Source organism: Eucyclogobius newberryi, unplaced genomic scaffold (assembly GCF_026437365.1).
Source record: "Eucyclogobius newberryi isolate DKJ021-1_F unplaced genomic scaffold, fEucNew1.0.hap1 SCAF_16, whole genome shotgun sequence".
Lineage (NCBI taxonomy): Eukaryota > Metazoa > Chordata > Actinopteri > Gobiiformes > Gobiidae > Eucyclogobius > Eucyclogobius newberryi.
This window is the reverse complement of record NW_027315790.1, coordinates 11,479,005-11,500,898: the sequence shown is the minus strand read 5'-3', so window position 1 is coordinate 11,500,898 and position 21,894 is coordinate 11,479,005. Positions and strand designations below refer to the sequence as shown.

Sequence of the window (21,894 nt, the reverse complement as noted above, 5' to 3'; positions counted from 1 at the left end):
CTATTGTCTGTGTTCTTCTTTTGATTCGAAATGCATTTAGGTTCAAATGTAAGGAGTTTGAGCTTAAGGAAACGTGACTTTATTAAGACAGCTGGACTTATGAGTGAGTCTGACAAGCTCAACAAGAGCAAGCTTTTAGTGGTTTTACTTTTGCAAAAATGACTGGTTAGTTCGACTTAATTGTAGAGGTGGGCAATAAATCAGAATGTAGATAAATATTGTGAATGTTGTTTTAAAGATATGCAAAATTTTAATATTGATAATGTTTATAAAAAGCCGATTACAAATTAAAATGAAGAAGAGTTGTTTTGTAAATATTCAAATAAGGATATAGGGTAATATTTCTGCATTTTGGTTAATTTAATGGACATTTTACATTTGTTTGATGATTAAACCTTAACTACCAGTAATACATTCTAGAAAAAATCTGTTTCATCTGGACTGTTTTTAGAAAAACAAAAAGTTTTGACACTCATGAGTCATTCTCATTATGCGAATCGAGTCTGGGAACTCAGGTCTTAGCTAATACATTTAAAGACATAATTTAGCACATTTTTGTTGGACTGACATAATGTACAGGCCTCGTGCCATCGTGGGTTTGTAATACCCCCCCTCCCTAAACAACATGAACATGTTTTGGGCGGGTTTTGTGTGTGTTTGTTTTCTGCTTGTTTTGTTGTTTTCTGTTTAATTTTTAAACCATAAATAGTAAAAAAGGTAAAATAGTTTTAAGCTGCGCACTATCTCTGAAGGTAGCACAAGGATCAAATATCGTTATTGGGATACTCCAAAAATATATAGATATTCATTTTACATTACTCACGTTGAACATTCTAATAAAAGTAACTTATAAAAAGCCTGATATTAATAAGCTTAATTTTATTACACCTCAAAATGTAATTTGAAACGATTGGCATCTTTGGTTTATGAGTGGCCACCCCTACTTAAATATTGATGTGGAAATGCAAAGCTCTGTATGGAAAGGATTATTTTTAGCTCGATTCCCCGCGGTCGTCAGTTCCGTGTGTTTGGGAGAGACTGGAGGAGAAGGGACTTGGCTGGCCTCATTACAACTTGTGCTCGACTTCATGTGGAGTGTGTGACAGCAGCCTGAGGGCAGCAGGCGGTGGGGAGTAGCTCCTCCTCGGCCACCACACAGTAATCACATCATATAATGTGCCCAGCGTTCCTCCTCTGCAGCTTTAGACAAGGTGCATCCACACAGCTGCTCCCTCATTACTGATCACTGAGCGCGCCAAAGTGTCACTTATGCATCTTTATGCACATCACTTTTAATATCATCCACCCTCAGATACTTTTCAAAATAAGCACAAGTGGACTGCAGTAAAACGTGGACTTGTCAAAGAAATACTAGTTTTATATTTTCAATTGACAACTTTGTCAGTTTTGATCTAAATCACAGAACACCTTCCAACTGCATCAGGAAAGTAATGCATTATTTCAAGTTTGGCCACTATACTGAATGAATACTGATTCAGAAAATACTGATTTATTCTTAATTACAAAAATATTGGACATGATGGCAAAGTTGTTTTAAAGATGATTATCAAAAAGCAGAATGAGCCTCACTTTTTTTTTAAACTGCAGGTGCAATGACTAAATACTGTTCCTTTAAATTTAATTTCTTGATTTACATTTATACTGACAGGAAAATGTGTTTTCATTATTTACAGACCATGAGCCAATTTTTGTGTAAAACTTCCCTGTGAAATAAATAAACAAAATCAAATCACAATTGATGCTACAAGTAAGAATTGTAAAACAGTGGCAGAGCTTTACACTGTGCCAGTTTTTCTTCATGTCATTTGTATTGACTTCCAATGGAAGCGTGTTCTGTTTGAGTCGCATTACTAAAGACATTTGTCCATTTTAGTGCCTCCTGAGACTAATGCAACTCTTATCGATTGATCTATAACTGCCGGTACATTTTCCTCACAAAACCTAAAGGAAACAGACCTTTTTGGGAAACAGACAGTGTAATGGAGCTTAAAGACAGACATTATAATAGATTCTTTCATAATGATTGTATGAAACAGAAAATGTGAACCTAACCAACAAACCTTAAAGATGTCATTATCAAATCAACTATCTCTAGGAGTTTTTCATTGCATGTGAAATCTCAAAAGTCAATCAGGAGAACTACTTTATATCAAGTCTGGACAGATGTGCCTAAACGTGAAGTAAAAATACACAATAGATCCATGACATTCTAGTGCTAGCCATTTCTTTAATCAAATCAACCTCACAAATGTGCGTTATGTATTGATACAATGGTTAAATTCTTGTTCTCAGACTTTTCAGAATACACTTCATTTGTGGGACCGACACAGGACAGCCAAATCCAGCACAGAATGAGAATCTATATTTACCACAGCAGGAGAAGCCTATTCCAGTGTGTAGGACGGACAGCAGCAAAATATGGTCAAGAAAAACACTGCAGTAACTCGATGAGCCACCTCCTGCACATTGCAGCCGAATCTCAGGCCAGGTCCAACTTAATTTAACTTTAAAATGAACGTTTGCCATCTAAATATTTGTAATTCATTACCTTAGATTTTTTATGTTTAACTTTGATCTGTCCTTCTATAAACACATCATGGACTTTGTCTCTTAATGAGCAAATGTAATTATACAAAAGACTGCAGTATGATTTGAGTCTCCTTGTAATAAGCATAAAGGAGCAGTCCTATTTTGTATGATTGCATTTAATATCACCAAACCGTAAGAAATGATGCTGCATTCTGTGTTGAAAGATGTTTTCATGAGCTTGTAGAGTTTGAATTCAAAGCACATTTCACCATATTTAGTCTCAGCATTAATAAATTAAACTGCTGCAGAACTTTAATAAATGATACTCTTGTTAGGTTTTACTCTGGCTCCCTCTTGTGGCAACATTTTAGTTGAACAAAATGAACGACTACGGTGCCAAACAGGAAATGTTTAATTACTAAATTATAAAATTAATCTATAAATTTACAATATGTACATAACATAATGAGAAGCTAAATGCCCACTTTACACATTCATTATCTGAAACATGCAAATTTACAGTCCATTATACTTCTTAATTTGTGTGGCTGGAGGATTAGTGTCTATTATATTACAGACAATAACATAATTTATAACACAATATAAAATCATCCCATGTGTGGAATTTGTAATTCGATTTTTTCAGGCTAATGTTACACGTGGCCCTGTAGATGTCTGCAGTGGCTTTCCATCATCTGAACCATCAAAGGATTCATACCTGCATTTAAATAAAACATAGTTAAACAATGGTAAATCAGTAAAGTAAATCATATGGAAGTTGAAATGATAATGGGTCAAAAACTAATGAAATTCATTACAAACTTGCTGTGTAAGTTTTTGTATACATTCATTTTATTTATTATTTTATTTATGACAAATGAAGAAATTTGTATTCTGAGCTTTTGCAAACATTTAAACTGAACACATTAAACATCAATTATACATCTATATGATCAATGACCCATTTTGATATAATGCAAAAAAGCCACTTACACTTTAGTGTATCTGCTCCAGTCGGATTTGCTCAGAGACGGCTTGGTTGTGGACAGAGCACATTTAATATGAGCCTGAGAGAGGTGCAGGGTGTGTGTGCTCGACGGGGAACGCACCTGGAGACTCTCCTGCAAAGTAAACAAATGTACAACTATTTATAGTAAAAAGTGAAGAAATACTACAACTATAGAACAAACTGTCCAACTTATTTTACTACATAATGTGCAACTTCCACAAATGTTACAAGTAGATGTTTCTGAAATACAAGAAATGAAACACTTAGTTCAATAATAGAGGAGAACTGACCTTCCTGTAACTCTTTTTGATGATATTTATGTCTCGAGTGAGTTGCTCCTGTTGCTCCGGGCTCAGCTCCTCACAGCCGCTCTGCAGGGACGACATGTACAAAGAAGGCAGATCACAACCTGCATCCCGCGCACAAGCAGCTGTCAGCTCCTGGCTCTCAGACATGGGACCAGAGAGACATCGAGGGTTCTGCCAAAACAAGACGAAAGAAAATTAAACCACTGTAGTCATTGTGAGAGTGAGGCAAGTTTCTGAATAGTTCTTACACTGAGCACTAGTTCAGGAGAGTGTCCCAGCTCGGACTCGTATGGGCTCCCAAAGTAAATTCTCCAAACATTGCCCCGGTTTTCCTCATAGGTCTGGAGGTCACTGTTCTCCAGTAAAACCATAGACTGCTCCAAAGCCACGGCCATGTCGCCCTCCCCAACAGAGTCCTCAGATCCACTGCTGTGATTCGGGAAGATCATAGAAGAAAGGCTCATCTCGCTCTCTGAACCAGACGCGATGTCCTGAAGATACAAATGAGGGAACGTAATGTATATAACCACAGAGAATACAAAAACGAACATGAGTTAGCAACAAACGCAATGCTCTTACTTGTTACTTATATTAATACCACAGACAACAACAACAATCTTATAATTTAATTTATGGCTGCAGCTATAGATTGTTTTAGTAATTGAGTAATCTATCAATTCTTTCTTCGATTAATCAACAAATCGGTTAATTTTTAATAAATTTCGAGTAAACCATTAAAAAGCATATTAAATTTTTTTTTTTAATAAATGCTATAGTTCATAGTAATAAACAAGTAACAAATAAGGAGTTTCTACTTAAAATAACACATTTATTCTTAAATCAACATACGCATGTCCCAAAAACAGGAACATTTCACTTCACCAGTCCAAACTATTCTGTTTGTATATAAAGAATATTTAAAGGACTAATTAATCTGTCAAATTGAGTACATTTGCGTTTAATAAGAAACTTGTCTGTAAAAGTGATGTTGAGTGAGATTGGAAAGAGACATTTGGAAACATAAAATGACTTAAAATAATGTCAGTTCATTAACTTTTGTAAAGCAAATATATTTTAAATATTGAATTTAAGAGCAGAAAAACATTTACAATAATAGATGTAATTGGTTTTGTAAATGTCATTTTAATGTGATTGTGTTTTTTTGGAGTAGCTCACACATCTTAAAGAGACGTGCTTCATCATGAATCTCATTGTGGACATTGATTTGTTACATATCCCAGAACTGCAGCAAACACATAAAACACCACTCTCCAAGTGGGTGTGGAGTCCTCGACCCAAGTGGAGGAGTTCAAGTATCTCAGAGTGAGGGAAGGATGGAGCGTGAGATTGACAGTTGTATCGGTGCAGCGTCTGCAGTGATGCGGTCGCTGCATCGGACCGTTGTGGTGAAGAAGGAGCTGAGTCGAAAGACAAAGCTCTCGATTTACCAGTCAATCTACGTTCCTACCCTCACCTATGGTCATGAGCTTTGGGTAATGACCAAAGGACAAGATCGCAGATACAAGCGGTCAAACTGAGCTTCCTCCACAGGGTGGCTGGGCGCTCCCTTAGAGATAGGGTGAGGAGCTCAGTCACACAGGAGGAGCTCGGAGTAGAGCCGCTGCTCCTCCACATCGAGAGGAGCCAGCTCAAGTGGCTCGGGCCCCGGGGAAGACCCAGGACACGCTATGACTGTCGGCTAGCTAGGAACACCTCCCCCGGAGGAGCTGGAGGAAGTGTCTTGGTGAGGGAAGTCTGCTTAGACTGCCGCCCCTGCGTCGCGACCCAGATAAGTGGAAAAAGGATGGATTTTTAAAAATATTTCTAAGCTTACCTGTGGTGGGCTGCTGATGCTGGAGTGGACGGCCTCGAGCTGGGCGTTGTAGAGCAGGGCTTTCAGGTCAGCTCCAGTGAACAGCTCTGTGGCTGTGCCCAGCTGCTCCAGGTCCACATCCTCCGCCAGAGAGAGGCCCGAGCTCAAGGCCTTCAGGATCTCCTGACGTGCCTCCTTCGTTTACATTACAATTTTAATAATGAATGCATGTTTAAACTTATATATATTGTTTGAATAGTGTACAAACCTGATCTGGTGGAGGACAATAGAGACATTTGTCCAGTCGCCCTGGTCTCAAGAGAGCTGGGTCAATCAAGTCCGGACGACTAGTGGCAGCAAGGACATAAACACCTGCAAAAACACACACATGAACTAGGTTTCCTTCGTGTTTGGGGTTTAATAAGTCCACTGTGCACTGACCTTGTAGGCCCTCCACCCCGTCCAACTGAGTGAGGAGCTGATTGACCACACGATCAGTCACACCAGTGCTGTCATGGCCTCTCCTCGGGGCCAAAGAGTCAAACTCGTCAAAGAACAGGATACATGGCTTCGCAGCTTGAGCTCTGCAATCATATTAATATAATCCGACAGTTATATTACCAAATAATTACACCACTAATGCGGCACAGTGTTCACTAACTTCTGAAAGACATCTCGAACGGCCTGTTCACTTGCTCCAATGTATTTGCTCAGGAGTTCAGGGCCCTTGAAAGATTACTTAGTGTCAGTTCTGCATAACAATTGAGATATTTCACTCACGAGTTACCTTGATGCTGATGAAGTTCATTCCACTGTCCTTGGCTACAGCCCTGACCAGCAGAGTTTTCCCTGTCCCTGGAGCTCCAAACAAAAGAACTCCTGATCGATGGCGGATAGGCAGTTTGGAGAATAGGATGGGGTACTACATCACACCAAAACAAATTATGATTGTATAATCATTAAAATGTGTAAATGTATACATTTGGGAAATGAAATTATTGCAAACAAATAGTAATGATCTTGTGGCATTTAAAACTAATACCAAAACAAATAAAGAGTCCATGTTTAGTGAAAGAGACGAGAGATATAATTTCAGGGGACAATATGCACAATTTGTATTCTCATTTGTGGCGTAGAATGGAATATCTTTAGTATTCAGCAAGAAAGAAATTACAAGGAAGAAATCTTGAAAATGGGTAGATTTTTTTATATAGAAAAACATATTGTTTTATACACTAACTATTGATTATTATTTACAACATCTAGGAGGAGAAGGATATGTTTTAAAATACCCTCCTCGTTTTGAGCATCATGTACTCCTTAGTGCATTATTAATGATATGAATCCACTTCTACAGTCAATGTATGAACTGAATGTTTCCATGAACATTTTTACACAAACCTTAGCTGGGAGCATTATGGTATCCATTAACTGTTGCCTCACATCTTTCAGCCCTCCAACTTCAGCCAGTCCAACTCCGCTGGGCGAGTGCAGCTCTACCCCCCAGAGTGAGGGAGGAGTGAATCCTTTCAAAGCCTGGGAAAAGTCTTCTACTGACAGCAGACAATCTACAAATCGAAAAGCAAACGTTATTACGGTAGTTATTACTCCCTAGATTTTCTACACCGAAATAGCTTCATTTGCCTTGGTGGTCACTGTGCTTCTGTGCAGTATTAGCATGAATGGCACGCTCCAGTAACAGTGCTAGATCTTGAGGGGTGTATCCTTCTGTCGATTTGGCAACCACACCAACATCGAGAGTCTGTAAGGTTTCCTCAGACAAGAAACCTTTTCTTAACATGAGACAACGCAAGATATCTGCTCTTTGATCCTAAAACACAAATAACAGTTGAAGTACTATATTAACCATTCTACATAAGACTTTTTGTTTAAATATTTTAACAATGTACGTGATTTGGAGGCTTAATGTGTGAAAATCTTTGGAAAAAGTGAGATCCTTGCAGCTCAGTGAGTGAAGGGTGGAGGGAGTCTTCACTCTTGGTGGTTATTATTAGACTGATAAGACTGGAACGCTGAACCACGTCATCCACGATATCTTTAAGACCTGAGGGATGGACAGAGGAGTGTCATGTAAACTACAACCTTCAATTACACACTATCTCTGCCCTCATCATAGTAAACAAGACTCACTATATGCGATGTGCTGCTGTAGCAGTGCCTCGGGGCTATGCTCATGCTCGCCTGAAGATGGCGCTCCTGCTATTTGATCCAAGTCATCAAGAAGCACCATTGAGGGCTGCTTCCACTCCGCCTGCTCAAACACATCCTGCAGCATCTGCTTTACAGTTTCTGCTCTTTTCCCTGAAGGGTTTCACAGCAAACTTAAATACAGTTCAACTGACAAGCTAAAAATATGTTTGTACCTTGTAGTTTTTTGCAGTCCAACATCTCCAAATGTGCATCAAGATCTTCACCGACTCTCCTGCATAATGCTCGAGCAAAACTCGTCTTACCACATCCCTAAAACGTTTTTATACCACAACATTAAAATGTTACAACCATCACTATCAGTACCATGTAATTTATGGCATATCCAATGGCAACTCTGTGTTTTACTTTAGCTCCAGTGATAAGTAGAGCTCCTCCTTGAAGACCTTGTGAAGAGGAGCCCAGTTCTAGTGCAAGAGGACCAGCAAGAAGACTGAAGGAAATGAACTCATGGGCACTTTTACCAACTTCATCAAGTCCTCTGTACAGACAAACCATAAAACAAACACTTTCTGTTAAAGAAAATCAACAAAAAGTTCAAGGCAATAAAACTATGCATCACAAACCCAAGACTGTTGAGAGCAGGGAGCTCTCCATTGGATATTTTATCTGGTGTTTTCTCTGCTGGCTTAGTTAATGTCTCCCTGCTTATCTATAAATATTTTAAATATATTATTTATTAAAATGTTGCACAAGGTAAATGGGAACAACAAAATGATACACATTTAACTTCATAGTTACCTGTATGTGTTCATGTTTGAGAAGTGTAGTGGCCAGAAGAAAGAGCTGATCTATGGGATCATTTGCAGATTCTGGGCTCAGTACAGCCAAAACAAATTGAAGCTTGGCTGTCAGTAAAAAGACAAAGAGGGAGATGATGTGTTTCCCTTTTCATGTGTTAACATTTAAAAGTAATAAGATAAGTTCACCTTCAGATCCATGGAGCAGGATGGTGCTAGAGCGTGCAGTTAAACAAGACAACGGCTCATGACTCTGAGTGTGAAGCCACTCGAGAAACACAGTCCGAATCTCATTGTCATCTTCTGACTATCGGAAATATTAACATAAGTTCAAATAAGCATGATGGTTTAATCTAAAATAGTAAAATGTATAAATATGGATACAAATGTCTATGGATGCCCAGATTACTATTACCGGTATCTCAAATTTGCTGTGGGGAAAATAAGCATCTAGTAGAAATGCAACCTCGTCTATTTTTTTTTTTTTTTTAACACTTGAATTTGCTATTGAAAATGTTGTGACCGTTTACAATCTTATTATAAAACTTTTGACAGGGCAATGGATGTTATTGCATCTGCTAACCGTACTCACCATTGGTATAATGGGCTGTAACTGGATCATAGTGGCTACTTTAACAGCAGATTTGATAGGCTTTATTCTCACTGCTGAATGTGGGGTAACATTTATTTTAGCAGACAGCTGCTCTGAGATCTGGAATTAAATAAAGTACATAAAGTTAATATTGAGGATTCAAAATGTGTGAAATCAAATCAGAACAAAAGGTTATATAATTAATATTCTTACCCAGACTTTTCCACTGTGGACAGATCCTTTTGAAGGACTCTTGTGAGGGAGCTTCACACGGCACACAACTCTCACTACAATGGCCTCATCCTTGGTCTCTCCTCCACCTGAGTCTGCAGGCAGCTTTGAGACACTTTTTTTATTGTCCAAAGCTTGTTTGGCCTTATCCTTGCTTTCTTTAGAAAAGGGAACTTTAGAAAGCAGTCCATATGTGATTTGTGTCTGGCCTCCAGCATGACCAGCGTTCAGTCCATGGTTGAGCGGAAACACATGCACCACATGAGTCGTCAGGTGGCTTATTGTGCACAGAGAGTCTGGAGGTGCACCGCACACTCTGAAGACCGAATCTGTGATGACCATGGGCAGTTCTGGTACTGAGGGGAGCTCTTTCACTGGCCCCATGAGTAGGTGTCGCACAAAGCTTTTCAGACCAGCTCCCCACTGTTGGGCCGGCTGCACTGCAGAGGAGACATCTGTGCTCTGGAGCCCTTGTTGTTGTAGGCTCTTTTTCACTTTTAACGGAGACCCACTAATGGGTATATCGGGGCGGCTTTTGGGTGACACAATGAGTTCTGTAAACTGCTCCAGCCGACCAAAAGGCACAGAGGGCAGGAAAGATGCTGCAAGAAAAACAATCAATGAGAATATTCATATTTTCGAGACAGTACATTCATTTGTTTTTATTTTTTGTTAAAACACACCTATTTGGATGTATATGGCTGTGTGTGAGTCCACCCACACAGGAAACACAGCATCCTGGAAGACAACTCTAATCTGATTGAGCAGCTGTGTCTCAAGTGCATCGCTCTGAAGCTCCTGACACAGACACGAGAGAGAACACGTTTATTCCAGATTCACAATCGTCTAATGCAGCTTCAACTTGACCTACCAAGATCTCCCAGTCATCAAAGGAGAGCGGCTCCACAAACACTTGATGCACAGATGAAACCTGGCTGCATGTCTTTATGAAACCCTGTTTGACACAACAAAGCCATGAGTGAGTAGGACAAATCACAAATTATACTTGACAGTGACAATCAAAAGCACAAAAAGATAGGCCGTGATTAGTTGTGTAGATTTACTTGCTCTCCATCTTCAAGACCCAATCGCTCTCCCAGTTGGCGACACAACTCAACTCTTTGTGGATCATTGGTGGAGTGTCTATTATATGTCCAGCTGAGAAAAACTGATGAAGCACTTCCCCATGATAACTCCAGGGCCTGGTTCTAAAGCAAGTAAAATAAACATTTTTATAAAGACACAATAATCAATCACTGACATCAAAATGTTTTATTTTGTTGAGACAAGGTACTAAATTGATATTAAACATTACACAGACATACAATAAAGACAGATTCTACAAACAAGCCATGCAATAAATAATTAGCCATGATAAAGTTAACCCTTGTTAGCATGGTCATTTTTATATAATTTTAAAATACACAGCTAAGCTAAACTTACCTCGTTCAGTAATAAATGCGATATTAACTTCTGGGGCAGGTGTAGAAAACAGTTTTTCGTGTTGCTGAAGAAAATCGTGACGGGATGAATGCCCTGGTTAGCAAACATTTCTCTGACATTGCCTTATCCACTTTGTAAAGTTTGGACGCTGCTTAGCTAACAAAATCCTCCTAATCGACAGTTGTGATCGTGTGTCGATAGTCCAGCCTCCAGACCAAAGCAATCGACAAGGAAGACTTTAAAATAAAATGTTTCATTTCACACACAAAATGAGCAACAAGTATAAATAAAGCTAGTGATCCCATGGATAATCATGATAATACAAAAACTGGGTTTAGCGATGCAAGGAGCTTGTTTTATCCATCCATCCATTTTCTACCGCTTGTTCCCTTTCGGGGTTGCGGGTGACTGGAGCCTATCCCAGTGACTTCGGGCCTTAGTTGGTTAGTATGAATTATGAAAATATAAAATAATATGCTCACCCTAGATACTGTGCACACATTGGTCTATACTTTATGCAGGATTCAATTATGTGTATATGTTACTACACAATCTGGACACAACCATTTAAAAATACAGAGTAGAATTTGTTCACCCCAAGAGTTTTTCCCATTTATACATAAAGTAGAAATCTCATCGTTTGGTGGATCAGGCTCTTATTTTGAAAAGCCTCAGTGCGCCTCAAAGACAAAGATGGCGGCTCCTGTCAACAACAAACCGAGCTGTTGGAAATCTCCAGAGGTGTTTAAACACCATGAACAACGCAAAATATGTATTTCTCGACCAAATTATAGAGAGGGAAGGAAGGCAAAAGCGGTTAAAGTAAGTTAAATTAGTGCATCAATTTGTTCTGGATATAGGGCACTCCATGCACCATCTCCTGATTATCTTTAGACTATGTCGGTGTAATCCCTCATTCGTCCAGGCGTGTTCCATAGTAGAAAAAGCTTCAGTTGTAGTCATCTGGACTCAGTTTGAGAACTCTATTTTTTCAAACTGAGTCCAGATGACTACAACTGAAGCTTTTTCTACTATCTTTAGACAATGCACATTTTAAAATCAAAATCATATCAAGAGCATTTTCGTAAGTGAAGTAGTACTTTACATGTGATCAGCGTGTGAAGCTTATGTCAGACATTATTTCTTTCAGGTTTATACCATCAACTTGGAGTCTTGCTACGTGATGGTTCAGGGAGTACCAGCCATAGGTGTGATGCACGAGCTGATCCAGCGGTGTGCTCTGTACGGGACAGTGGAGGAGTACCGGCCTCTGGACGAGTATCCGGCTGAAGAGTTCACTGAGGTCTACCTGGTCAAGTTTCAGAGGCTTGTCAGTGCCAGGTAGCTCAGCATGCTCTTATTTCATTCACAGCATTGCTCTGCCATTATGAACATTTCTTTGAACCTTGTTTTTCAGAGCAGCAAAACGACACATGGATGAGAAGAGCTTTTACGGAGGTGTCCTGCATGTGTGCTATGTCCCTGAATATGAGACTGTGGAGGACACCAGACTAAAGCTGCAAGACAGGAAGAACTACATCATGAAGACTCTACACCATATAGGTACACTTTTATTCTTCCGCTGCATTTTACTGACACTATATTGTATACTTCTACAAACTGTTATAAAGATTAAACATGAGTTTCAGAGTGATGAAAATCTAGCACCATTGCCATAGCAATTATAAATTCAAAACAAAATATATATTTTGAATGGGCCTAAGTCTTCAAAAAGTTGTAGGTAACATTTTGTGGGGTTAAATAAATTATATTTTCTTTCTTTAAATCATGAATTGCTACGGTCCTAATTTCTCATGATTCTGAAACCCATAAATTCACACAAAGTATTACCTGCAGATATTCATGTATGATCTACTCATTGTTTTTATTTTTTAACAAAGCAAGAGAAAAACGACAAATGCAACATGCTACACCAGAGACTACTACTCCAAAGGCAATATTATCGTCCTCGGAGGCAACACTCTCAAAGCCATGTACAACAGTCACTGACGTTACAGAAGACCATTCATCACATCAAAATTCTACTTTTCCTTTGCTTCCCCCGCCTCCCCGAGAATATCCATATACAGGACGCCATCATAGAAGTTTACTGACTGAGGATAGAATGGGAACCTTACATAATGCTTTTGTTGATAAAGGCCGTGGCTGCAGAGCCGCGGCGCGGTCAAATGTCCGAGCAGTTTCAGGAACCGCGGCACTGCCATATAGCCTCATGGCTAACCTTAACCCTAACTCTAACCCGGACCCTAACCTTAACCCGGCGCGGTCTAAAACGTTGCGGTCAAATAGCGCAACAGTTTCAGGAGCCGCGGCACAAAATAACATGGCAGTTTCGGCGGCGCGGCGCAGCTCTGTAGACACTCCCGTTGATAAAATACATAAACCAGAGCTGAGTATGAGCAGCCCTGTCACGCCCTCAGACACATGCAGAGACCAACATATGCCCGCTCAACCTCCTGTACGATTTTTACCACGGACAACACAAATAGAGACAAGAAAACGACTGGCAGAGGATGAAACTGAGCAATCCTTAGAAGATGTTACAAGTGAAGGATTTATTGGACCAAAGTTACCAGAGCAACCCAAACTGGATATGGAGGATGAATCCTTAAACAGAACAGTCAAGATGATCAGGAACACTTTGAAACAGGTAAATCATGCTTTAGCAACACATTTCTTGGTTTAACAAACAAAAATGATGCATATTTTCTATTACAGGTGGAATCAATTGCTGAAGTCAAGCCAGTGGTTAAAAAAGTGAAACAACGGCGTAGGATTTAATGCTTCACTGATCCTCCTCTTCTTTAAATGCCCGCTCCTCAAATGTATATATTGCCTAAACGAGGGAAGAGAACACAATAATAAAACAATATTTCTCGAATGAACCTTAAACCACAGTATCATTGTTTGGTAAATACCGTTAAATCTGGAAGGCATGGTCCAAAAGCCTCAAGTAATAAGTTCTCCTCTTTTACTGCTGTAACAAAATCCATTAAAGATAATTTTCCATCGTGGTCATGATCCTGAAAAGAGGAAAACATTTGGTCCCACAGCCATTTATCACAATAGATTTGGAAATGAAATACTGCATCTGACCATTTTCTTAAGTGTGATTTCCACCAGGTCCTTTATGCCCTCATCAGGATCTTCCTCGTTGGGCTGACTGGTGAGACTGTTCTTCAGTAAATGAAACATCTCGTCTCTCGAAATGTAGCCGTCATTATTTAAATCATAGACCATAAAACAGTCTGAATATGGGGAAAAAGACCAAATTAATTGTACAAATTATGGGTAAACAATTTGGTTTAATATACAAATATTTAAAGCACAATGCTCACATTTTATTTTTTCATCCAATGTCCCACGGAGAAGAACAGACAAGCCAGTAATCCATTCTTTCACATTCAAAAAGCCATCATTGTCTCTGTCAAAGGTTCTGAAGACTGCAAAATACAAACTAAATGTAACTTCTCTGGATGTGTCTTTCTTTGGATAAGTCAAAGTGTTTTACCCCCGTCCATGATCATATCATCTGTAATGTTAAATGCATGGTGCAGCACACTCCTGAACTTCCCTCTGTCCAGTCCTGGGACAGCCTTCCCATGTGCACTCTGCTCCCCCACGAGCGCGTGGAACTCTCGTATGAGACACTCCATCTCACTTTTGTCGACTGCTTTCACATAATACAAAAGTTAAACAAAACATACGTGAAAAATCTATCAGCTTTTGGATATATACTCACAATGCTCCACGTGTTTGGATAATTTGTCAATAATGCTCTCCATTAGTTTTCGATTTATTGTAGACATTTCTGAAGTCACTGACGCAGCCGGACGTAGACGTCTGTTTGGCCGCTGTCTCCTTGGTAACCGCGCGGGATTGAATTCTCGAAGCAGGTGCGGCTTTGAAAGTGGGCCATAAATCATTTACGGATGCAAATATTCTTATTGCCCCTTACATTATTTTTGTTTTTGCATTCGAGCAATTATTCTTGTTATTATCGATATTCATTTTACGCAATGACTGGTATTCTACGCCCTCTGCTGGACAAACACTTTATTTGACGGTTTTGTTAATCGAGTATCATATTTGAGGTAAAATTTCAATACATTATACTCACAATAATAACAAAAAAACATTTGTATTTCATTTATTTGTAAAGGGACAACATAATGAACATTATGCATGTAAATATTATAACCAAAGTGGCTTATTTCCAGCTTCAGGTTGATGTCAAAGTAGAACAATAACAATTCCATAAAACATAATATGGTAGTTTTTATTAAAATACAGTTTTGTTAAAAACGTAGAATATCATCTTAGTACACAGCAAACATTGACATGTACAAATATTGTTTTAACACAGTGATTATTAAGTAAGCAATTACATAATTATGACATTATTATCATTATTAAAATTATCATTTGTGTTTTAAATAAATTTGCACAATAACTAAGCTCTTTATCATATTGCACCTCCACTTAGTGCCTACATAATGTATAAATGTATGAAGGAACATTATGTTAAGCTCACTACAGCCGCTTCTGTAGATCAGTCCTGATGGGCAGAGTGGCATCGATCCAGTGGTTTGGGTGATCGATTATCGAGTTCCACAATGTTATCTCTTGTGCTGTAGAGTCCATCCAGCTCACTGGCTCGCCGTAACTCTGGCCTGTCATAACAAAAAGACTACTGAGGATTTTCAAATTATCACTTAAGCATGTCACAAAGTGTAATGCTATGAGTAAAATGCAAATTGACAAAGCATAATGTAGCTTTACAAGCATTACTTTACAGTTTAGTGTGTATCACATACATTAGAGGCTTGTGGGGGCCAAGAAGTGGCCTTACCCCAACAACATGCCCGTGCGAAATGTTTGAAATGCCTACAACGAACCCTGCTGCACTGACACACAAAACTACCCACACATGATTCAAAAAGCTTGTTATACCATTTTAAATGACCAATCCCTCTGAAACCAAAGTGAAAATATAGAATAATCCTGAAACCTCACCAGTTCCACAGCTCAGCCGTACCCCACCCAGAATAAGTGTCTTCAAACCCTCTCGTTGCCACACTGTGAGCTCGGCACAAGCCTCTTTCAGGTCGCAGCTTTGAAAGCCGTCGTACACCATTGTGTGGTTGAAGGTTGGGCTGAGGGTATGCTTCACAATACGAGTCTTCTGACCACTCTGGCGACTGGCATCAGGAAGGATGTAGCTAAAAGAAATGGATACAAAGAGAAATTATCCCCGTCTGTAATGGTAATGAAAAAATCAAGGGAGTATTAGTCTAATGTGGGTTTGTGCAAAAGACAGTTTGTCAAGACAAGTAACATAACGGCAATAATATGGTGGTCATATTTTGTTAAAACAACATTTAGTATTTTACTTTATGAACACTATACTCTAATTTGGTAATGATATAATGCTTACAAACCATCTAACAAAAGAGTTCAGTGGACCTCCTTTATTGGACAGAAGACCTTGAGCCTCCCGCAGCCAGATGTGTAACTCTCCTGTCAGAGGCAAACCACCACCTTGAATAAGAAAACATGCACTACTACGATACACATACTGTAAATAGTGATATAGCTATTATCTTCATTATGGTCAACGCCTCTTTCTCACCTTCGATACCTTCAGGGACAAATTTGACCGATAACATGATGATTCCTCGGCTGCTTAAGGCGTCTGGACTCAAATGAACCTGGAGAGGAAGAGACATGAAATAAATGACCACAAAAAGTGATGTGACAAAGGAGGAAATGGGAAACAAATCAGTGGTAAGCCTGAAGACAGTCATCTTAGTTACGTAAGGCCTTCATTTAAATTCACAACATGTCTTCCTCTCCTTCAGCTCTCCCAGAAACACTCCTCCCTAATCTTTTGTCTGCTTAATCTGCTACTACACTTCGCATAAAAGTCAGGGGGAAATACTGACTCATGTTATGCGAGCAAATAGAGTGAATGTGCAAACAAACTGTATATTTTGTGATTAATCCTTTGACAGCTGACCAACCCTTGGCTGTAGCTCCTGCCACAGAGGCTGAGTGCAGGTCCAGTCCCAGCTGCTCAAATCCAGCTCCACTTCTCCCAAAAACACATTTCTCCCCAGGGGCTCTGAGTGCCACACCGACAGGTTTAATGTCCGGCTGCGCAGCTCTCCGACACGCAGTTTGTACTAAGAGAGAAAGAGTCACATTGCTGTGTATGAATAAGACATAATAGCTCCACAGCTTTACCAAGGTGCTGTCCTGATACGTAGTGTACTCATTGTAAGTGTATTAGTCCCTCCTTTTGTCATTTTTGTACATGACAATATAAGACATTTTTTACTTGGTGGGAAAATTAGGTTTAATTCGATTAAATGTCTGAATGCAACTGATCAATGAGGCTCAAAGAAAACAGTAGCTCACTGGCTTATTGGTTGGAAAGGACTATGTGGGATATACTTCAGTACCACATGTGTCCCCTTCTTTTTGTTTGTTGTGGTCATACTTCAATCTCCACTTCTAAATGTGCCTCTTGACAAATGCCCATGCACAATATTCCAACACTCTTTCATATTTGATGAATGATTGCAAGTTCTGTAGATTCTTACTCTGAGTGTCTGGTCATAGAGTGGATTCTGAGTCTTTTTCTTCACTGAGGTTTTCTTCTTGCTCTGACTTGACATGTCCGGCAGGAGATAGGCTTTCACATATCTGGGGAATGACAAAATGGTGTAAACCTCCGGGTGACTTTGACCAACTCATTTTGACACTTACGGGTCAGAGCGGTTCTTTCTCGCCGCAGCAATGTTCTCACAGCAGTAGATTTTGATTTGCAGCTCCTCTCTGTGTGTGTCGTAGACCAACGAGAACTGGATCCGGCCCCTCACCTCCACCACTTCGAAGTCTCCGGAACTGAACAAACTCATCATGCTGCCACTCAGCTAAAAAGCACGTGTAACAGTGATCAGGGCCGACGTCAGTGTCCTGGGCTGAGTCATCAGACTCTGTGTGTCTGTGTGTCTGTGTGTCTGTGTGTCTGTGTGTCTGTGTGTGTGTGTGTACCGTGTAGCTGGAGTGCAGACTGCCGGCAGAGCTGCTGTTTTTTAAAGTGGAATCCATATCATTCAAGCCGCTGCCGATAGAATCACTGTCCTCGTCGTGGCCATTAACATCACCCTATAGCATTGGTATGAAAATAGTATTGCAGTAAAAAGTATTGCAAAATAATTATCCATAATAATTACTATTAAAATGAATAAATGCTGAAATCGTATTTATTTCAGCATACATTATGGTTTATGTTTGCTAAACTATAAATCATGAGTCAAGGAATATCTTTTCTGTAGCATCATCATCACATAGGATAAGATTTTTACATAAAATTATTTCGTTTAGTTTAAAAAGGGTATGTTCTGCACCAGATAAATAGCAAGTTTCCATTTGCAGTTCCTGACTTACAGGAATACATTAGAAAATAAAATTGCATCCGGTCAAAAATAAAGTTCAAGTCCAGTGATTTGCATGTTGGTTTCATCCAAATGTTTCTCTTAGCGCAAACCCTGACAATTTATCAATGCTTTTGGACGAGCACGTAACATTGAATGAGACTGCATTTCTGAATGAAATCAAAGTAAAACAAAAAGAACATCTGGAAAACGTTACACAATCTAAATATTTTTGAAAAGTAGTGTAGTGAAGTACCACAAGTGAATGTTCCAACCAAATACTACAAAATTGTACAATGTATTTGTCCAAAAATACAGACAAGTCAAAAGCAGAACAAATCAACCTGTTCCCTTGACAACCGACACAGAAAGTAATTATTTCCCTCAAAAGTCCATTTGTGCCTCACCTCAGGTTCCTCAGCGTGGCTCCCATTACTTATACTTTCATGCTCTAAAGTGCAACAAAAGAATACGTCACATTTGATTGGCACCATTAGCACAATAGATTTGGTCAGAGAAATTTGAAAAGAGTCTACCTTTGCTCAATGCTGTGCTTTCTTGAACAACCTGGCGGAAAATAGAACATTTTACTGTAATATAAAAATACTAACATTAGCACTAACTGCATTTTAGGGGGTGTTTTGTCTGATATAATTGGTATTTTAATTCGTATGTGATCCCAGATAAAAGAAAGGATGTTTGAACATGATGATAAAGTGTGACATCAGCCATATCTGGGAAATGTTGGCAGATAAAATGCCTTTATATCAATCGGATTAAGTCAAGTTTGAGACAAATAAAATAACCTACAAACCTTTTCTTGTGTACTTTTTGTTCTGGGTACAGGTGTAGGTTTCAAAGTCTGCAGGCTTCTAAAACATAGATACTTATTAGTTACACCCTTTATCTTGTGAAACAGTCGTTTAACACATTTCCACACTAACCCGGCTGTGCTTTCGTCCATAATCTTGTTCAGACCATTGTCAGGAAGTGAATGGTTGTTTTGTGGTGATGACGTCATCTCTTCTGCTTCCCCATTAAACAGCCTATTCAGCGGCACATCTGTTACTATAGCAACAACCACACAAGCGTCACTGGGAAATCCCTGCATCAACAAAACCACTCTGCAATAACATGGAGGAATGAGTGCAATAAGGCCGACTGGCACGGCTGACCTTTGCTTTTTGACTTTCGGAGGCGCATGGACGCGTGAACCAGATCACAGCCGGACGTCCTGCTGTAGTGCCGCTTGCTGCGCTCATCGTCAAACCAGGCCCCTGATAAAGACCTCAGACGCACCGGATCACTCTCTTTCTCCTGGAGGTTCCTGAAAACATTAAACAAAAACACATATTTGTAGTGATTTATAATTTAACTCGGCTCATGCTTTGGTTTGTCTTCAAAGTAAAAAGCTCTGAATTATTGAAATAAACAGTCACCTCTGACCTTAAGCGACCTTCATCCAGATGCCGCAGCTCCAGGTCTCGCTGTAACACTTTGAGGATGGACGTTTGCTCTTCTTCTGTCAAGTGGCTCAGGTCCAGCGAGCCGTCTGAGTCTCGCTCCATCTCAGACACTGAGGCTCAGCTACAATCAAACCACAAACACAATTATACATTACATTTATTATTTTGTTAAAATTGTAAAACCGTCCTAATATTGTAAACCTCAGGCTGATTTGACACCTTAGTGACACAAGGGCTTTGCAATTAATCACATTTGAATTGAGCTCAGAATTCCTTACTAATCGTCATGCTTTTTTTAATTGGGAGGTCAAAAGTAAAAGTTTAAGCAGTAAAAAAATGTTTGGAGAAGAGATCAGAAATGTTATTTCGTAAAATGCAATGATTAAATGTCTGAATTGATTATGTTATGTTGAAATTAATATTCAAAGTAATTTGTATTTGTTTATAGTTAGACTAAATCAAATCAAATACAAAATTCTGTTGTCAGCAGTGCACACGTGAATCATGAGTTTGCTTTTGTTTGTTTTTTTGTAACTCGTGAAGGTGATAAACCATGGATAAACCTCGTGTGCAAAGTTACACATGAAACTAACGCATGCGCACAAAGTTATCCAGATGCAGTGTTTTGGAGTTTAGCCAAACGTCCAGCGACGTGGGTTTTTAACCATCGACTACATGCTTTTAACTCACCTGTAAAATCACATTTAACCAAGCATACTTGACTTCAATAATCACTCATTTACAGCGTATAAAAAGCACTTTATAGAAGCAAAATCCGCGTTCGAAACACATAAGGCATGAGGTTGCTTGAGGACATGCATTTTAGAAATAAACTCTTAACAATCTATTACAAGTTAGTGGAAACAGTAACCTTTCCCCATCATAAATAAACACACACTGCGAGAGAGTTGACACCTGTCGCTGTCTTGTAAACTCAAAACCCACAGAAAATAGCTGTGTACAAATGTAACGATGCACCGACATTGATTAACTACTATTACCTGTGTTTTGTAGCCTCTCTTATTTCCATCAGGAGAAAACTGACTAAAAAGTTTAAAGTGGAAGAGAGTTTAAAGTGGAAGAGAGTTACGCGTGTGAGGTTTGACGAGTGCTGAGGCCACGCCCTCTGGGACACGGACGCGCGCACGGGCCGCAGAGCAAACAGAGGTGTGTGTGTGTGTGTGTGTGTGTGTGTGAGTGTGTGTGTGTGAGTGTGTGTGTGTGTGTGTGTGTGTGTGTGTGTGTGTGAGTGTGTGAGTGTGTGTGTGTGAGTGTGTGAGTGTGTGAGTGTGTGTGTGTGTGTGTGTGTGTGTGTGTGTGTGTGTGTGTGTGTGTGTGTGTGTGTGTGTGTGTGTGTGTGTGTGTGTGTGTGTGTGTGAGAATGTCACACGCGGATGTCACACCAGGCCCAGGGTGGAGGTGGGATGAGCCTGTAGAGCGGTCCGCCACACCTGCTAAACACACACACACACACACAAAGCGCTGTTTGCTTGAGCTTAAGCTCCTTGATGCGCCTGAGGTTTTGGAGGAAGAAGAACCTGCAGCAGAAACACGTGTAACTGGATTCTAATGAGAGTGTGCAGGCATCCGCGTGTCTATGTGTGAAGGGGGAAGATTTGTATTCAACTCTTTGTCAACACACTTGGACAGCAGCCACAGTCTGTTGAATTGGGAGCTTTATTTGTGTCCAGGCCTTTTGAGGGTCCTGGCTAACACAGTGATCGGGTGCAACCAACCAGGAACCCAAATGTTCCCCCAGTGTGTGCAGCACAGCTATGGCCTACTTTTAGGTTTTAAAGGTTGTTACAAGGGCACTTTCATGTTTAGTTTGCTCAAAGTTGTATTTTGGCTGATTCCAGCATAAATGAGTACTTCTGTGTTGTCCTGTAACTGATAATGTCTGTTTCCACATACCCTTTATGCCCTCCCACATGCCTAATTATACATGTAGGGTCCGAATTATACACGTAGGGTTCTAAAATGTGGCCACTTTTCAAAAATATGAGCTCATTAAATGATTAGATTTTTGGAAGTAAGTCAGTGGATCCAT

At 39.7% G+C, this 21,894-nt stretch overlaps 4 protein-coding genes across 9 annotated transcripts; 1 reads left to right on the top strand and 3 right to left on the bottom strand.

Annotated features, from left to right (window-relative positions):
• Positions 1-3,011: 3,011 nt before the first annotated feature.
• Positions 3,012-11,136, bottom strand: pex1 (peroxisomal biogenesis factor 1). The gene is made up of 24 exons (XM_072447548.1): positions 10,916-11,136; positions 10,537-10,680; positions 10,344-10,427; positions 10,156-10,270; positions 9,455-10,074; positions 9,242-9,361; positions 8,839-8,956; positions 8,651-8,757; positions 8,476-8,561; positions 8,258-8,390; positions 8,065-8,161; positions 7,832-8,002; positions 7,591-7,745; positions 7,325-7,511; positions 7,082-7,248; positions 6,468-6,602; positions 6,342-6,406; positions 6,122-6,264; positions 5,949-6,052; positions 5,702-5,875; positions 4,116-4,358; positions 3,850-4,038; positions 3,544-3,671; positions 3,012-3,268 (listed from the first exon to the last, which is right to left on the bottom strand). The coding sequence occupies exons 1-24, from the start codon at positions 11,021-11,023 to the stop codon at positions 3,193-3,195; spliced, it is 3,669 nt and encodes a 1,222-aa protein (XP_072303649.1). The 5' UTR covers positions 11,024-11,136; the 3' UTR covers positions 3,012-3,192.
• Positions 11,137-11,595: 459 nt separating this feature from the next.
• Positions 11,596-13,821, top strand: rbm48 (RNA binding motif protein 48). 2 transcript variants are annotated; one of them, XM_072447546.1, is made up of 5 exons: positions 11,596-11,737; positions 12,066-12,256; positions 12,333-12,478; positions 12,823-13,586; positions 13,655-13,821. In XM_072447546.1, the coding sequence occupies exons 1-5, from the start codon at positions 11,609-11,611 to the stop codon at positions 13,715-13,717; spliced, it is 1,293 nt and encodes a 430-aa protein (XP_072303647.1). In that variant the 5' UTR covers positions 11,596-11,608; the 3' UTR covers positions 13,718-13,821. The 2 variants fall into 2 exon arrangements, with proteins under 2 accessions (XP_072303647.1, XP_072303646.1); XM_072447545.1 differs by having other exon boundaries at positions 12,817-13,586.
• Positions 13,475-14,721, bottom strand: clxn (calaxin). Its single transcript, XM_072447547.1, has 5 exons — positions 14,448-14,721; positions 14,275-14,379; positions 14,033-14,184; positions 13,855-13,959; positions 13,475-13,772 (listed from the first exon to the last, which is right to left on the bottom strand). Exons 1-5 carry the CDS (start codon positions 14,590-14,592, stop codon positions 13,722-13,724), a joined length of 558 nt encoding a protein of 185 aa, XP_072303648.1. The 5' UTR covers positions 14,593-14,721; the 3' UTR covers positions 13,475-13,721.
• A 468-nt stretch (positions 14,722-15,189) lies between these two features.
• sytl1 (synaptotagmin-like 1) lies at positions 15,190-20,935 on the bottom strand. Of its 5 annotated transcripts, none has more exons than XM_072447538.1 (15): positions 20,846-20,935; positions 19,825-19,965; positions 19,554-19,705; positions 19,323-19,446; positions 19,193-19,250; positions 18,915-18,945; positions 18,786-18,829; positions 17,996-18,109; positions 17,708-17,874; positions 17,542-17,644; positions 16,960-17,121; positions 16,569-16,647; positions 16,378-16,477; positions 15,953-16,158; positions 15,190-15,609 (listed from the first exon to the last, which is right to left on the bottom strand). In XM_072447538.1, exons 2-15 carry the CDS (start codon positions 19,944-19,946, stop codon positions 15,470-15,472), a joined length of 1,602 nt encoding a protein of 533 aa, XP_072303639.1. In that variant the 5' UTR covers positions 19,947-19,965; positions 20,846-20,935; the 3' UTR covers positions 15,190-15,469. The 5 variants fall into 5 exon arrangements, with proteins under 5 accessions (XP_072303639.1, XP_072303640.1, XP_072303645.1 ...); XM_072447539.1 differs by having other exon boundaries at positions 19,193-19,247; XM_072447544.1 differs by lacking the exon at positions 20,846-20,935 and having other exon boundaries at positions 19,818-19,956.
• Between the last annotated feature and the right edge of the window lie 959 nt (positions 20,936-21,894).

Bases quoted from the DNA above. Each gene is read 5' to 3' on its own strand.
- pex1 (XM_072447548.1), bottom strand. From the start codon at position 11,023: ATGTTTGCTAACCAGGGCATTCATCCCGTCACGATTTTCTTCAGCAAC. The intron at 8,758-8,838 runs GTGAACTTATCT...TTTTACTGACAG, and splicing joins CCTGCTCCATGGATCTGAAG to CCAAGCTTCAATTTGTTTTG. The intron at 6,407-6,467 runs GTAACTCGTGAG...TAATCTTTCAAG, and splicing joins TGAACTTCATCAGCATCAAG to GGCCCTGAACTCCTGAGCAA.
- rbm48 (XM_072447545.1), top strand. From the start codon at position 11,609: ATGGCGGCTCCTGTCAACAACAAACCGAGCTGTTGGAAATCTCCAGAG. The intron at 12,479-12,816 runs GTACACTTTTAT...TTTTTAACAAAG, and splicing joins GAAGACTCTACACCATATAG to CAAGAGAAAAACGACAAATG. The intron at 13,587-13,654 runs GTAAATCATGCT...TTTCTATTACAG, and splicing joins TCAGGAACACTTTGAAACAG to GTGGAATCAATTGCTGAAGT.
- clxn (XM_072447547.1), bottom strand. From the start codon at position 14,592: ATGGAGTGTCTCATACGAGAGTTCCACGCGCTCGTGGGGGAGCAGAGT. The intron at 14,185-14,274 runs GTGAGCATTGTG...CCCCATATTCAG, and splicing joins ATTGGATGAAAAAATAAAAT to ACTGTTTTATGGTCTATGAT. The intron at 13,960-14,032 runs GTCAGATGCAGT...TCCTCTTTTCAG, and splicing joins AAATCACACTTAAGAAAATG to GATCATGACCACGATGGAAA.
- sytl1 (XM_072447538.1), bottom strand. From the start codon at position 19,946: ATGGAGCGAGACTCAGACGGCTCGCTGGACCTGAGCCACTTGACAGAA. The intron at 19,447-19,553 runs GTCAGCCGTGCC...TTGTTGCTATAG, and splicing joins CCGAAAGTCAAAAAGCAAAG to TAACAGATGTGCCGCTGAAT. The intron at 16,478-16,568 runs GTGAGAAAGAGG...TTCTTATTCAAG, and splicing joins TGTCCCTGAAGGTATCGAAG to GTGGTGGTTTGCCTCTGACA.